Source organism: Sciurus carolinensis, chromosome 3 (genome assembly GCF_902686445.1).
Source record: "Sciurus carolinensis chromosome 3, mSciCar1.2, whole genome shotgun sequence".
In the NCBI taxonomy this organism is placed as follows: domain Eukaryota; kingdom Metazoa; phylum Chordata; class Mammalia; order Rodentia; family Sciuridae; genus Sciurus; species Sciurus carolinensis.
In genome coordinates this window covers 11,566,268-11,581,705 of record NC_062215.1, presented here as the reverse complement: position 1 = coordinate 11,581,705, position 15,438 = coordinate 11,566,268, and the positions used below count along the sequence as shown (strand labels likewise).

General features: G+C 39.7%; 1 protein-coding gene across 1 annotated transcript in view; it reads left to right on the top strand.

Annotated features, from left to right (window-relative positions):
• Nucleotides 1-14,914, top strand: part of Gna13 (G protein subunit alpha 13) — a 39,207-nt gene extending 24,293 nt beyond the window's left edge. Inside the window, 4 exon segments of the mRNA XM_047544672.1 lie at nucleotides 9,144-9,194; nucleotides 14,280-14,580; nucleotides 14,583-14,654; nucleotides 14,657-14,914. Coding sequence (XP_047400628.1) covers nucleotides 9,144-9,194; nucleotides 14,280-14,580; nucleotides 14,583-14,654; nucleotides 14,657-14,850 — 618 coding nt within the window. The 3' untranslated portion in view covers nucleotides 14,851-14,914.
• The last annotated feature ends 524 nt before the right edge of the window (nucleotides 14,915-15,438 follow it).

Here is a 15,438-nt window from a genome sequence, read left to right as displayed (position 1 = left end):
GTACTTGAACTGGGATCTGAAAGATGCTGGTGAAACTTAGCTTGAGTTTGGAAATATATGTCCATTGCAAATGGGGTGGGAATGGAGGTTTACTTTAATTTTGAGAGCGGAGAAAATAGGAAAGCAGTTTGATACTGTTCGTGATCCAAGAATGCTAGTTGTTGAAATGACTTTGCCAGAGTATAAACTTTATCAGAAAGACCATTTGCCTAATAGTCTTGGGTTGAATTCCTTCAGAAATAGAATTAACTCTTCCCTGAAGCTGATTTCCCAAATCAGCATTCAACAATAGTAGTTAAGGTTAAGGGTAGTTCTTGTTTTTTTTTTTTTTAAGTGATCCCTGTGCTCAAAAAATTTCAGCAAAATTTTACCACTGCTAAGCCATTGAACTGTGACAGGGCAAGTCAGAATATTCACCTTTTATTTCTGCCAAAAATTCACGGCATTGGTGATTGGTCTAGTTCACAAGAACCAATTAAACTCCTCCTTGACACTGCAGGTTCAGTAGCACCTGGTGGACTCCTGTATTTCCCACTTCAGTAAAGCAGCTCAGCTTCCAGTGAAATCCTTTTCTGCCCTATACGTATTTTCACCACCATTGATCGTAACAGCCTTTTGTACTTCAGTTTAGGTTGCACCTATTTACTTGTTGCTCACCTTCTTTGAAAATACTCTCATGTAGTTTTCCCCCACACACCATTCCTACAGGCTGATTCTTCCGTTTACTGTTGGTACTGAACCCAGGAACAGTCTAGAAAGCCATTGAAACCATTTGTCTTGCTTTTTAATTGACATTGATGGTTGTTCCTGATGTCCTCAGCTTTGAGCAGCTGTTCTCACTGATAGGTTAATAGTCTTTTTTTGGGGGAAGGGGGTACTAGGGATTGAACCCAGGGGCACTTAACCACTGAGCCACATCCCCAGCCCTTTTTTATTTTTGTTTTTTTGAGACAGTATCTTGCTAAGTTGCATAGGGCCTCACTAAATGTTGCTGAATCCAGCCTCGAACTTGCAATTTTCCTGCCTCAGCCTCCTGAGCAACTGGGATTACAGGTGTGCACCACCATGCTTGGCCTAATAGTCTTATTTTGCTGAACCTATTTCTTTGACTTCTGTAATCAAACAAACTAATAATAATTTAACTCACTAGTGGTAAATGGCATTCCTTGTTTGACTAACAAATGAGCCATCTGAAAACTGATGAGTCTCATTTTCATTCTTCATTTTTGCAAAGTAGTTCTGAAATGAGCTGTTGCATTTTAAATTTTGTGATTTTTTGTTGTTGTTGCTTTCCTATGAGTTAGAAATATGGTAAAGAGTGCTTAGTCTGTAAATATTGATGTACATTGGTGAGTGTTTTTGGTCCTGGGAATTGAACTCAGGATGCTTTACCACTGATCTACATCCTCAGTTCTTTTTATTTTTTTAATTTTGAGAAGGGGTCTAAGTTGCTGAGGGTCTTTTAAGTTAACCAGACTGGTCTTGAACTTGAAATCCTCCGGCCTCAGCCTCCCAAATCACTGGGATTACAAGTGTGTGCCCCCATCCCAGCTATATTGTATATTCTTTTAGTGTAACTTTAGTGTCGTTGCATAATAAACACAGGTTTACCATCAGTCAAAATTATCTACTTCTTGTGCTCCTTAAAAGTGTGGCATTCAGCCAGGCACAGTGGTGCACAACTATAATCCCATCAACCCTAGGAGGCTGAGTCAGGAGGATCACAAGTTCAAGGCTGGCCTCAGCAACTTAGTGAGACTCTTGTCTCAAAATAAAAAGGGCTGGGGATGCAGCTCACTGGTAAAATGAGGACCAAAAATCCCAGGTGCAAGGACCTGTCCCCAGCACCAAAAATAGAAGTGTGGCATTCAGAGTTCTCGTTTCTTTTCTTTTTTGGGCGGATATGGACTTGCTACTGATATTTTTTCAATGTCATGGTCTGGCAGTACTGGTGACATTTGAAACATTTTCAGGTTATTACTTTGTCACTGCAGTCCATAGTGCCCTGAGTGCTAGTACTGAGCTGGAAGAGTGTCCACATGGCCTCTGCCTCCACTGCTACCCTCTGCTGATGGAGCTTGAGAGCAGCCGGGGATGAAGCATAAGCACATAAGTGTGACTGTGCTCTGGTGCATTTGACTGGCGGACTTTACTAAGATCTGAATTTCATGTCATTTTCACATGTCATGAAATAGTAGTCCACTAACTTTTCCCCCAGCCAGTTAGAAATGGACCATTCAAAGCAGGTGGCGGGCTGAATTTGGCCTGCAGGCTAATTTGTGGATGAACGCTGGTCTAGAGTCTAGATAGATTAAAAAATAATAGTAAAATCCAGTGACTGAACCAGTAGTAGTAATTCACTACCATTGTTACTACTTTTTCAGCAGTACTGTGATGAGGGTCATTTTTATATGTCTTAATACATTTGATCCATGTTGCCAGATCGTTTTCTAGAGTAAATATGCCTTGCCTTTAAAAAAAAAAAAAAACTGTATTCGATCCTCATCTTTATAGACTTTAGAAATTATATTCTTCAGGCATGGAGCAGACTTTGAAGTTAAAATCTCTTCTTTTTACCTCTTTTAGTAGAGTTGCCCCTTTCCTATTGATATAAAACTGCCAGTATTTTTGACTGTGTTCTCAATAAAGCAGATAATTTCGTCTTGTGTATTCTTTGGCTATTCAGCTTAAATTCCATATCCTTTTAAAGTAATACATTCGGAATTCTCTCCTTAAATATTTCAGCTGGGCAAAAGAGCATTGAATAAATCTGTTATTTGTCCAATATCAGGGCAAGTAAACTGTTAAGTCTCTTTATAACAATATGTTTAGTAGAAATTATTTTCTAACTTGTGTTCTCAGCTTTTATGTTAACTTAAAATTTAGGGCTTCTGACACATTTTGTCTTTACAAGCAAAGAAGTAATGTTGTAACAAATAGTTCTTGTGAATGGGGGATATAACATTGGGCCATTCCCACTTGGACACAATTTTGTTAAAACACATAGGAAATACAATTCATAGACCCTCCTAGAATTTAAACTCAAACAATAACTGAAGCGTATCAGTCTTCATGGATTTTGACAACAGTCAGCCCATCTCATGGCTCGAACCTGGTCTGCCTGCCACTGTGCCATTGTCTAGATGGAATCTCAATGTCCACAGACTAAACAATGACTGGAAGGTGTTTCCCAGTGCCGTGCTGCTTTGGGTTTTTTCAGGCCCGATACAGTAACCTGGACAGAGAGAAGAACTAAGTAGCATAAAATATCTTCAATTTTAAAATTCTTACCTGTGAAATGAATTTTCTTTAGAATTTTTTTGAAAATTCCCTTCAGTAACATAAAATGAACCAGGAAAAGTTTGAATACTCTTGTTATAACCATTAAACTTGGAGTCTTAAACCCACAGTATTCTTCCCTAATATTTGAAAGCCTTTACTTTTGTTTTAACAAAAAACTGAGCTACATAATTTGAATAATGAACCTGTGACGTGAATTTCAGATAAATAGACACATGGCAAATAAGGAAGGAAGAATCTAACTTTAAAACATTTGTACAAACCAAACTTGTTACTTTGGGTAGAACGCAAAAGATTCTCCCACCATTGAACCCTGTAATTCTCTTCATTATCCTGTTGGGGAAATCAAGGCCTGGTGAAGGTGAGACTTGGCCAGCTCTCCTCAGTGTTAGAGAAAGGACAGAAATTCCCATCCTTTCCTTGATACTGATACTAGGAAATCAGCTCTCTTCATCACTTCTTCTACAATTGATAGGAAAAAATAATTGTGGATAATTTTTCCGGAGAAGTCATTCTTTTTTCACCAACACTCCTGGAGGGAGGAGAGGCTGCCAGATGCCCGGCACTGAATGAGTATAAATTTGCATGAGGACTCGAAGCACAAACAAAAAAGAAGTGAGAGAAGACCTTGGGCCTCCTGCGTACAGACACACCATCATTTGTGTCCAAGTCCTTTGAGGTTAAATTGGAAGTGACACAAATTTTGTGTTTTTTGATTTGCAGATTTTTGAGATAGCAGAAAGCTGAGTTTATCTCTGTTGTCTTTTGTTTTTTTCAGTAAAACTTTTAAAAGCTGATGATGAAAATTTTCCAATAAAACCTCCCAAATTACCTAACTCAAAAAGCACTTTATAACAGCATGCCTGTGCACACACGTGTGCAGGTAGGTGTTTAGATCTTTGTTTCAGAGCATTTTAATTTGGAAGAACATCAGCATTTGATCTTATCTGGATAGTTATGATAAATTGTAGAAAATCTACATTTAAACTTTTATTGTTCTTCAGCATTTGATCTTATCTGGATACTTTGATACATTGTAGAAAATCTACATTTAAACTTTATTGTTCTTAAGTGTGCTGAGGTTTCAGTTTACAGTCATGCACATTAAAAATAGGTTAGCCCATACTTATATCTTCCACTCACCATGCTGCTTACTAATAGAAGGTCTGTAGTAGCACCTGTGATATGAAATGGTGAATTAGTATGTCTTTTTTGATTGGGGTGTTATTTTAAACTAAAATATATTTTTCATAGGAATAGTATTTAAAAGTGGGCTGGGGTGTAGCTTGGTGATAGAGTGCTTACCTCATGCTTGAAGCCCTGGGTTCAGTCCCAGCACCCTGATCCCCCAACACACACAAATTTAAGTGTGTGTACTCCCTGAATAAGTGATGGGAGAGAAGGCAAACTAAAGTCAGTTGGCAGAACTGGCTTACTTGGAACTTGAAATATTAGAAACAATTCATTCATATATTTAAATGTGAAAAGATAATATTTTAATTTCAGTTTTATAGCTTTGAGTGCACAAAGGACTTGATAAATTCTGATATACAACTTTGGGTAGAGGTTGAGATTTAATCATAGACACAAACATTTTTCTGTAATTATTGCCATTTGATTTGGTGATATTATGAATTCTAATAAACAAGTCATGTAGTAATCAGACTCAAAGACAAGATCCCTGCTTAGGAAATCATTTTAATAATATTTGTAATACCAAGAAAACAAATAGGAGTGATTTTTCTTCCCTTTTCTTATTTTGAAAAGAGATGCCACAAAATTACTTTTGCTTGTATTTGAAATAGCTAAAATAAAATGGTACATAATTCATTCCATAGTCTTATGAATCCTTGAGTCCAATGTGTTATGGAGTTAAATTTTCTTTTCATGTCAGAAAGATAATCCAGTATATGACTTTGCTGACATTGTAATATCCAGTTTTTGTGTAGAAGAATATTTGAATAGATAGGATAAACACAGACTGCAAGGGGCCTAATGTTAATTCATTGCAGGTTTTGCTCTCAGATGAGGTCGTAGAAGCAAAAAGCAATAAAAGTTTGTGAATCAGGGTTGTAGACCTACAATTGGTAATATACTATTTTAATTTAGTATGCAGTATAAATCATGTGACAGTTATGTCAGATATAATTGTTTTAACTATAATATTTTGTTGCATTAATATACAAAGATTTATTAAGTTGCTCCCCTAATGTTAGTAGGAAAGTGTACTTCCAGATTTTAGTATCATAAGTAGCACTGAGTCAATATCCTTTCATATGTATCATTTTGTTTATGCCGAGTAAGTTCCTTAAAATGAACCAACAGTCATTAAAAGTTTTATGGATCATGCTACTCTTAACTTTCTAAAAGGTCTGTGGATTTGCAGGGTCACTAGCATTGGGGAACAAGTTTCTCTGTATCCTCACAAACAATGTATTCATAAGATTACTTTAACTTTTCATTTATCTGATTATTAGTTAAGATCAACAATGCTAATTGAAAGACATTTTGTATAGTTGAACTTTATTGTTGATTTGGACATAGGACTTATTTTCTCTTTTAAATAGAGCTCCCTTGCTCTGGGGTCCCTAAAATGCTAAACATCAGTCACCGTAATGTGGAATTGCTCTGAGTTTGCACTTTAGTAAATTATAGAACCATGTACAAACATTCTTAAATGATCTTGGCTTAATTTACCTTCACCCAGACACACTACCGAAGAGAAGAATCAGCTCAGTGTTTTACCTGTCGGGGTAGGAGGGGCTGGGAGAGCCCTGTGCAGCAGGTGGCAGGCACCTTGACAGTATTTAACAGTGCTGTGGGCACTCTCCTGTGATTACTATAGATGTTCACCAAAAGCCCTTAGAGCTGTACGCTCAAAACTGTTTCTCACAGTGTTATTCTGAAAATATTAAAAACTATTTATTAAAATAAATAAATCAAATATCTAACATTAGATTGTTTTATTTAGCTTTTTAGCATATATATACTTAAATTATTATAACTATTAAAATTTATTTATAATGAGGTGCAGTGGTGTATACCTATAATCCCAGCAACTCAGGAGGCCGAGGCAGGAGGATCCAAGCTCAAAGCCAGCCCGAGCAACTTAACAAGCTCTTGTCTCAAAAATTAAAAAGGCCTGGGATGTACTCAGTGGTAGAATGTTCCTCAGTTCAGCCCCCAGTGCCACCAAAGAATAATAATAATAACTGCTTAAGTGGAAAACCTGAGTGTGAGCTGCCTCTGTTATTTCGACTATTTGATGATAAGTACATTAAGAATGGTCAGAAGGAAACATCTTGTGTTTAACTGGCTATTGCTGAGTGATGAAGTTAAGTTACTGCTTATTTCCTTCTTAAGTACTTAAAGCTTATAACCTCCTTTGGGTTGTGCAAATAAAACTCTAAGTAAACAGTGATGTTATTACTTAAAGATGACTCCCAGAGGACTCTTTAAATGAAAATACTACTTTTTCATTAAAACAAGTGACATAATCCAAAATATTCATATGGGTTTGACCAAATAATCTGTTTATGCAAAGTGAATCAGTGGACATTTTTATTTTTCCATTCTCTGAAAAATCATCTTTAGATGCTGTAAATATTGAACCAATTTTCCTGGTCCAGAAAAAAATAATTACTAATTACCTTTGCTTAAGATCCTGAGGAGATCACCCGCAGTCCCTACCTGCTGCACACATGCTCCTCGTCCGGGCCGTGCTGGGGGTCACCAGAACCCTTTCCAGGAGACTTTGAGTTAGACACTAGATGCCTTTCCATTTTCCAGTGTGTTGACACTTAACCCTGGTGGTAAGGAACAGCAGCGGGCGAAGTGCCCCGGTGGGCCAAACCGCCCACGCTGTGGCACCAGATCAGTGTCAGTCTCAGGCTGGACTGGTTGTGTTCTTCACCGCTATGTTATTTCAAGGTGAAAAAATCAGAAACAAACAAACAAAACCAGTTTTATTTAAAACTACCCTTGAATGAACTGTAAGATTGTTAGTGGGTTAAATCTTCACCTTGACTGCCTGTCTCTCTAGTATTTTCTGTTGAAATGGGAAGCAGGCCGATGGGCCCGGGAAGGAGCCTGCGAGTGGCCGGGTGCGGGTGCTGCGCTCGCTTCCTTTCGTGGAGTGCCATTTTTACCTGGAAGAACAACTGACATTCATTTTTAAGAGGTTTTTAGAGGTTATTAGCTCATCATTCCATGAAAAATAACTGTGATTTTCTGTTACCAGTGAGAAAACTTGAACTTTTGAGTGAAAGTGAGAATTCAGGAGAACTTGTACTGCCTGCCACTGTGAACTTGGCAGCTTCCCAAAGACTTGTGATAAGATTGAGGTGATATTAACAAATATGATTTTTAAAATACTTTGTAATGAAACATTTGGAAGATCTGCATAACTTAGTGACTCTGTGCTCCACATGACCAATATCTGATGTTACAGAATTGTAGATAAATAAAAGATCCATAAAGAGCACAGGATAGATCAGTGAACTTTGACCTAAGGGAATGTGAAAATTCCTGGGTCAGGTTTCCCCAGGGAGCTGACCTTTATGAAACTCCCACTCACCAAGTTTTGGTATGATAACAAAGAAGAATATTTATAATTATCTGAAAAGTTATTAGAACACTCATCTTTTTCCAATACCACTGTTGTATAGGGCCAGAATGTCTGCATTTTTTTCAACCAGAATAACCTGTTCATAGCAGTTCAAATGCAGAAGCAAATGAGAGTCTCACTGTCATCTGTTAAGTCATACAAAAATATTTTAGCATACATGTAATGGACTTACTGGTGTTTTAAAATGAAATAAAGTATTTGGTAAAATTTCTCAGTTTATTCTGTAATATGGTGAATAGCAATAGCTATGACTTTCATAAACAAAAGCTTTGGGACTCCTCAAGAATCTTAAGACACATAAAGGGCTCCTGAAACCAAAAACTTTGAGAACTGCTGCTTTAAAGTCTTGTGACTCATCGTGTTCCTGGGTGTCCTTGGCAGTGCAGGCATTGGAGCCTAACCCTCACCTGCTAAGTGAGACCCTGCAGCCTGAGGATCTGCGCACAGGAGTGCTGCCTCTGACCGCCACAGCTTCAGGCAGGACAGGGCAGCTGCACACAGCAGGGCAGGTTGAAACATGGAGGGCGAGGGCCTGAGACTCAGACCCAGGGCAGCCTCCTTTCCCAAAACACATTCCCTCCTTCTGAAGTCCTAGGTAGCTGTTTGAAATTCCTTGGAGGTCTAATAAAAATCTGATCTCAGAAGGGGTAGGCCACTCAGGAAAAGAAGACCCATCAGGGATGTGAAACCCACAAAGCCCCCAGAATCGTGGGGAGCATCTGTGTCTGTCCAGGCATACGCCTACTTCAGGAAGATGTTATACGGGTTCTTGCCTTGCCTCTGTTTGTTCTCATCCCTGAAGATAATCACCACTGCTATAAACTCAAAAGAGAAAATGTAGACAAAAAGAATCTCATTTCAGTTTTAGTTGTAGATTTGTGTTTATCTCAAAAGCGGTTTTCACCTTTTAATTACATCTTCCCTTTGGGGGACTTAGTTCTATCAAAAACTCTTACCTGTAATCCCATCCAAGTAGATGATCATTTGGGGCATTATTTCTGCGGAGCAATTATGAAATTAATCAGCCTTTGCAGATTTAGTGCTTTGACAGAGCAGACTTGCACATTTTTAGAAGGGTTTGTAGTTCATTGTGAATTGGTGACTAAACAGAGTATGTTTGGATTAAGTGTACAACCAGACAGTGCAATATAAACTGTTGTGACAAGATCTTCTATTTCTGAACCTTCATAACTATTTATTTTCTTCTTGTTTTTAGGGTGAATCTGTAAAATATTTCCTGGATAACTTGGATAAACTTGGAGAACCAGTAAGTTTTAAAACTGGATGTTTATGTTTGTTGATATCTAAAAGCAGTACTCAGGATATTAATGTTTTTATTTTGGTGTAGCTTATTAAGAAATTTAGAAAAAATATGTATTGAGCTATTTGCCTCTTCCTTTTTTCCTAGTGGCAGTGGTCTGACTCATCCTGTCTTATTTCAGAGCGATTGGTAGCTAAAAATATTGAATGACTTGTAATTTTTCAAAATGAAAAAAAAAAAATTTTTCCAATTGTGACACTTTTTCTCCCTTTACCACCTAGCCCTCTGCCAGTTTCCTTGAGGAATTGCCCTACCCACTGTTTCATGGAAGTAAAACTGTTGAAAGAGATTTATGTTTGAAGATGAGATTGCCATTATCTACTATCTTTCAGTGTGGTTTGGGGATTTGTAAGCAGAGTAGGAAGAACACGGTGGACCGATTTGTTTCTGGAACATTAGCAAAGTCTGCTTTCCAGTTCAGGACTCCCTTGTGCTGAGTTGCAGCATGGGAGGCTTGATCCTGGGGCCTGCTGAAGAGACTCCACAGGGTAGGAGGAGAAGTTGCACCTGAAAAGTCTTGTACCTTCCTGGCAGGTCTTCCTTGGAGCAGCGACTCGGCTGCGCTGGAGCTTCCTCTGGCTCCCGGGCCATGGCAGGCAGAGCACCCCTTGGCTGTCCTCCTTGTTGGACTAGTGCAGAAGAGGTCATTAGGATTAGGGTTTCTGTTGCTTAGAAAATGTTTGAAGACCATTGTCCTAGAGTCTTTGTTACTTATTAAATTTAGTATAGCTTCATTTGCCTCCTTTTAAAGCAGTTATCTTTTATAAATGTTAATATGGTTTTGTGGGTTCTTTGAGACTTTTGCCTTTGGAAATATAACTGAAGAAAAGCATACAATGAACCTGTTGCAAGTAAGAAGATAGTATGCTGCTGGGGTATGTAGGCATGTGAAGCTGTACCTTCTTTTTCCTAGCAGGTTCATTTTCACATCTTTATTTTTTTAAATTGCATTTGTCTGCTTTTAAGCCAGTATGTTTTACCCCTGTAGTTTCCTAGACACAGGTGTCCCCACATAGTTGAGATCTCCAAAATGTATGTTTTTACTCATTCAGTACATCAGTAAAACTTTGTTTTAAGGTCTGTTTTTATTTTTGTTTTTATTGTTTTGTTTTTTTTAACTCATTCTATCTGGTCAGAGTATAAACCTTTTTTTTTAATACAAATCAACTAGAGAGAAGGCTTAGTCAATGACCTATTTATTAAGAGTTATTTCATATTGTCAAAACAGAGCTGAGCCGACTTGACCTGCTCTTGTCAGTTTACTTTTCCAATAGGCCTTCCTTCCCTGAGCCCACCATTCCACTGGGTCCCTCTTCCTGACTCTCAGTGTCAGGCCTTGATTTTTTCCTCCTTTGCATTATTATTATGTGGACAACTACTTTATGTTTACCTTTTACCCATATCTTTCCATAAGGGCCAAGATCTCATCTCCTGATCCTGAAGAGTTGAGCCCTGGTATCTGGAGTCAGTGCCTGGCATGAAGTACACACTCCACAAATAGTCTTCAATTTTTTTTTTTTTTTTTCAGTGCTGGAGTGGAATACAGGGCCTTGCACATGATAGGCAAGCACTCCCACTGAGCCACAACCACAGCCCAACACGTAGCTTTTGAATGAATACTCTAAGCCAACTCTAACCAATTGGTAGTGCCTACTTAGAATCTTATGTTGACAATGACTCTGAAGCCACATCTGGAATAAAAAGAAGAGTTGAGGTTAGCAGTAGTTGTAAAGGAGGGGGAAAATAAACCTGGGTGTATTTCTGTCACCCATTTTGTACCTATCAGACAAGTCACAGGATTGCACTGACTGACTTAGGTCCCAGGGCCATTGAAGCTCTGCTGTGCACTTAGCCCTAAGACATTCTTAGAGGTGGAACAACACAGGGGATGAGGACTTGGGTCCCAGCTCCATTGTGTACTGGCTCCATGTGATCTTCTCTAAACTGCAGTTTCTTCGTCCATAACATGAGTTTGTAAGAGAATGCAGCTTGTAGGGATATAGAATATTACATAAAATAAGCCTGGAAGGTGTAGAAATGAGGCAGGTGCACTGTGTTTGCTATTTTGTTTTTTAATCTCTACATTTTAAGAGCTCAGTCTAATCAGAGACAGAACTAATATACTTAAACAAGTAAAAGACCATTAAATGATACTGAGCACAAAGATAATATTAGCTTATAGGCTGAAGAAAAGTGTCTTTCTGAAACAGTTGGAGCTAGTGCATTAGTGTAAGTGAACCTAACTGCCTGAAGGGTGGGGCGGATTTGGACAGGTAAGGAGATGTGGCCCAATGAGGCAGGAGACAGGTGGGTGTGTTTAGTTTTAGGCACATCTGTCTGGTGGAGGATGCGTGCAGTTCTAACATGAGAAAACGTTTGCAGAAGACACTGACTTCGGTGTTTATCCATTGCACTGAACTTGCACTGTTGTTGAAATGGATTAAGATGTAATGATACCGAGGTGAGGCTTTGTGCTGAGCTTGAACAGTGCAGAACAGAGTCTGCTGATCGCAGAAAAAGGGTATGGAGAGCCCTGAAGCCAGTCAGCAGAGTCTGGATCTGACACAGTGAGGAGGCCATCATAAGGTCTGCGGTTGTGATGCAGGAGGTTTCTTGGGAGAGGCTGGCAGGGCAAGAGATGCGCATTCTAGGCAGAGAAACCAGGGCTGAGAAGACAGGCCATACCTGAGATGATAACAAATGGGGGAGTGGAAATAGAGAAGAAAGGGAACACTTAAGAGAGTCAAAGAAGGAACTGCGAGATTTGATACAAAATAGGAGATGATGGGGAGAGTCCAAGTGATGGAGGACAGAAAGGCAAGAAGTGGAAAGGGAAGCGCTCGATTGGGGCTGAGAGGAGCTGACCAGGGAGGAAATGAGCTTCTTGGTGAGTATGTGTGAAGATCATCGAGTGTAAGTGACTGGCGAGCATCTAAAAATGAGAGACTCCAATGCAGGTGCCCCGAGGCCTCCAGCCTCCTTGACTCCCCCTTTCCTGCAGTGGCAGTGATGCCAGTGTGGCCCACACAGCAGTGACAGTTGACAGACTACTTGCCACACATGGCTCTTAAGCACTTCACCCCTTTAACTTCCTTGGTCCTAAAGCGACCATCTGCCTGTCATCTCTACTTTACAAACAAGAAACTGAAACACTTGCCCAGGGTCACATAGGTGTGGCCAGCGGGCTGCAGGAGTCTCATTCCTAATCAGCCTACTCTTTTCTGCCATTTAGCACTTGATTCTGTTGTCCTGCATTCTGTGCTTCATGCAAATTAGACTTTACATTCCTGACTAGATTGCTCGCTCATTATAAAGACAATAAGAGAGAACTTTTGATTTTTATGGAATTAGAAGGTTTTCAGAATGCTCAGGACTGACATTCCTGAAGTAGGCGGCACAGACAGAACATGTAAACCAGGACCACCTTCTGGAAGCAATTGGACTTTAAGTATCCAGGATCATTATGTACCCCTCATAATCTTATCCCTGGTTATTTTCATCTTAAGAAATAGTCCAAATGATGTGTGAGAATTTTAATTGCAGTATATCTGTTACTTACAACAAAAAATTGGCAACAACCCACTAGTAGAAGAATGTTAATGTAAATTATAGCACATTAATGCTTTTGATGTGATTTGTAGTTTTTAAAAATGAGAGGACAGCATGTACATATGGAACAGTTCATAATAAAATGTCAAGCAGAAATATGAAGGCAGGCTCAAAACTGTGTATGTGCTCATTATCAGTAAAATACCTGTGTACGTGGACCATAGCTAGAATAATACATGAAAAAGCTAACACTTTTATTGGAGTCCTCGAGTTATTTCATGAGGGGCTGGGATTGCCAATAACCAAAAACTGAACTGCTTTTTTAAAAATCTTTAGTTCTATTGGCATCTTTTGAGGAGTGAGTGGTCATGTTGTAATGAAATTTCAAAATCATTACACTACCTGGGAAGACATAAAATGCAAGCAGCATTGTGAATGGCAGCATTGTTTTAAATTCTGCCTGATTTTTAAAGATATTTTGACTGTGGTGATAAGCATAAAGACCTTTCCTGCTAACATACTACCAAAAACCTGTGTCAGAGTTGCAGAGGCGTACTGGACTACGCGCACGGCCTCAGGAAGTGTGCCATCAGGGTGAAGCTGCCGTTGGTCAAGATCTTAGTGCCCAGGAAGAGCTCACTCCATCTTTGCAAAAGCCTTCCCTCCAAGGCACGTAGACCAGGTCTGATTCCTTGCAATTCACAGGCACTGGTGTTGACACACAAAGTGACTATTGTGAGTTCTTGGGTCAGTAAATGAGAAAATTGGAACACAACTACTTGGACTATACCCTGGAACAACCTTAGCAAGTGGCTCTAAGTACGTGTGAGTAGTGGAAGTGTTTTCCACACAGGTGATACAGCGGCAGCAGTACTTGGGGCTCGTTGTGCATCTTGAAGTGGTAATGCACAGTAATGGAGCATTAGAGTGGGTTAGAGAGGCGGACAGGCCAGAGCCAGGCGTGTATTGGATTCAGATGCCACTGCTTTTTTTTTTTTTTTTTTTTGTGGTGCTGGGGATCGAACTCAGGGACTTTGCTTTCAGCGCAAGCACTCTACCGACTGAGATACCTCCCCAGCCCGCCACTGCTTTTAATAGAGGTGCAAGAAGCAGTGTGGAGATGGCAAGGCTGGGGGCATCGAGAGCCCTCGAGGGATGGAGGAGCATGTGCAGTGGGGGCAGCCGAGGGCAGCCTGCAGGTAGGACTTGAGCTGAAACCTGAGCAGTCTTGCAGTGGTGGAAAAATAGTAGATGCTGCTCCTGGCAGTGAATTTAGAACCAGTCTTTGTCAACTAACGTTTTAATAGTTCTTGGCATTTTTTAATGAGAATAATAGTACTATTAAGCATTGATGCTTTCATGTATCAAAAAAATGACTTTTAAAGATCATTTTGTTCGCATATCCATCCATTAGTAGTCCATTAAAAAATCTAAAAATTACTTCTGGATTACTGAGTATAAAACTGTTTTTTTCTTTTCCAGGATTACATTCCATCACAGCAAGATATTCTGCTTGCCAGAAGACCCACCAAGGCATTCATGAGTACAACTTTGAAATTAAAAATGTCCCCTTTCAAAATGGTTGATGTAGGTGGTCAAAGATCAGAAAGGAAACGTTGGTTTGAATGCTTTGACAGTGTGACATCAATACTTTTTCTTGTTTCCTCAAGTGAATTTGACCAGGTGCTTATGGAAGATCGACTGACCAATCGCCTTACAGAATCTCTGAACATTTTCGAAACAATTGTCAATAACCGGGTTTTCAGCAATGTCTCCCATAATCTCTCTTAAACAAGACAGACTTGCTTGAGGAGAAGGTGCAAATTGTGAGCATCAAAGACTATTTCCTAGAATTTGAAGGGATCCACACTGCTTAAGAGACGTCCAAAAATTCCTGGTGGAATGTTTCCGGAACAAACGCCGGGACCAGCAACAGAAGCCCTTGTACCACCACTTCACCACTGCTATCAACACGGAAAATATCCGCCTCGTCTTCCGTGACGTGAAGGATACTATTCTTCACGACAACCTCAAGCAGCTTATGCTACAGTGATGTACAAAAGACTTGCTATTTAATACCTTTTTGTGTTTTTGATTGTTTTTCTGTTTGTCTTGTCTTGTTTTTTAAATAGCAGTTTACAACAAGAATTAGAAAAGTCTTGATTCTATGTTTAACATTTTGGAAATCTTAGTCCTTCGGCCTTTGGTTTGTGGCTGAACGCTGCAGAATCACACATTGCCAGTGTCTGCTGGGATTCAGGCTTTGATTGGTCTCACCATGGCACCCACTCAAGTCCACTTGTAACTTCCTGGCCACCTCTGACTAGGTCTATTTCAGGCTTTAAATTCTTCCGCTTTTTCAACAGAGTTCTGTGGTGCCAAGTGTAGATGGCATCCTTGAATACTTGCAGGAATGCCATTGGGAATTTAGGCTCCAGTGCGGGGACGAGATCTTCTGTATGCCCCACACAGAGCCATGGCACTTGGGGCCCCGCCGAGGGCCACTCCTGTTGTGAAAGCACTGGGGGAAGGGTTTTATCTGAGGAGTGGCATCTGTCGATGTACGCAGGTCTAACCTTCATGTGTTTGCAGTTGCCCATATACACCACAGTTGTTCTGTTTTAAAATTCCTATGATTTCT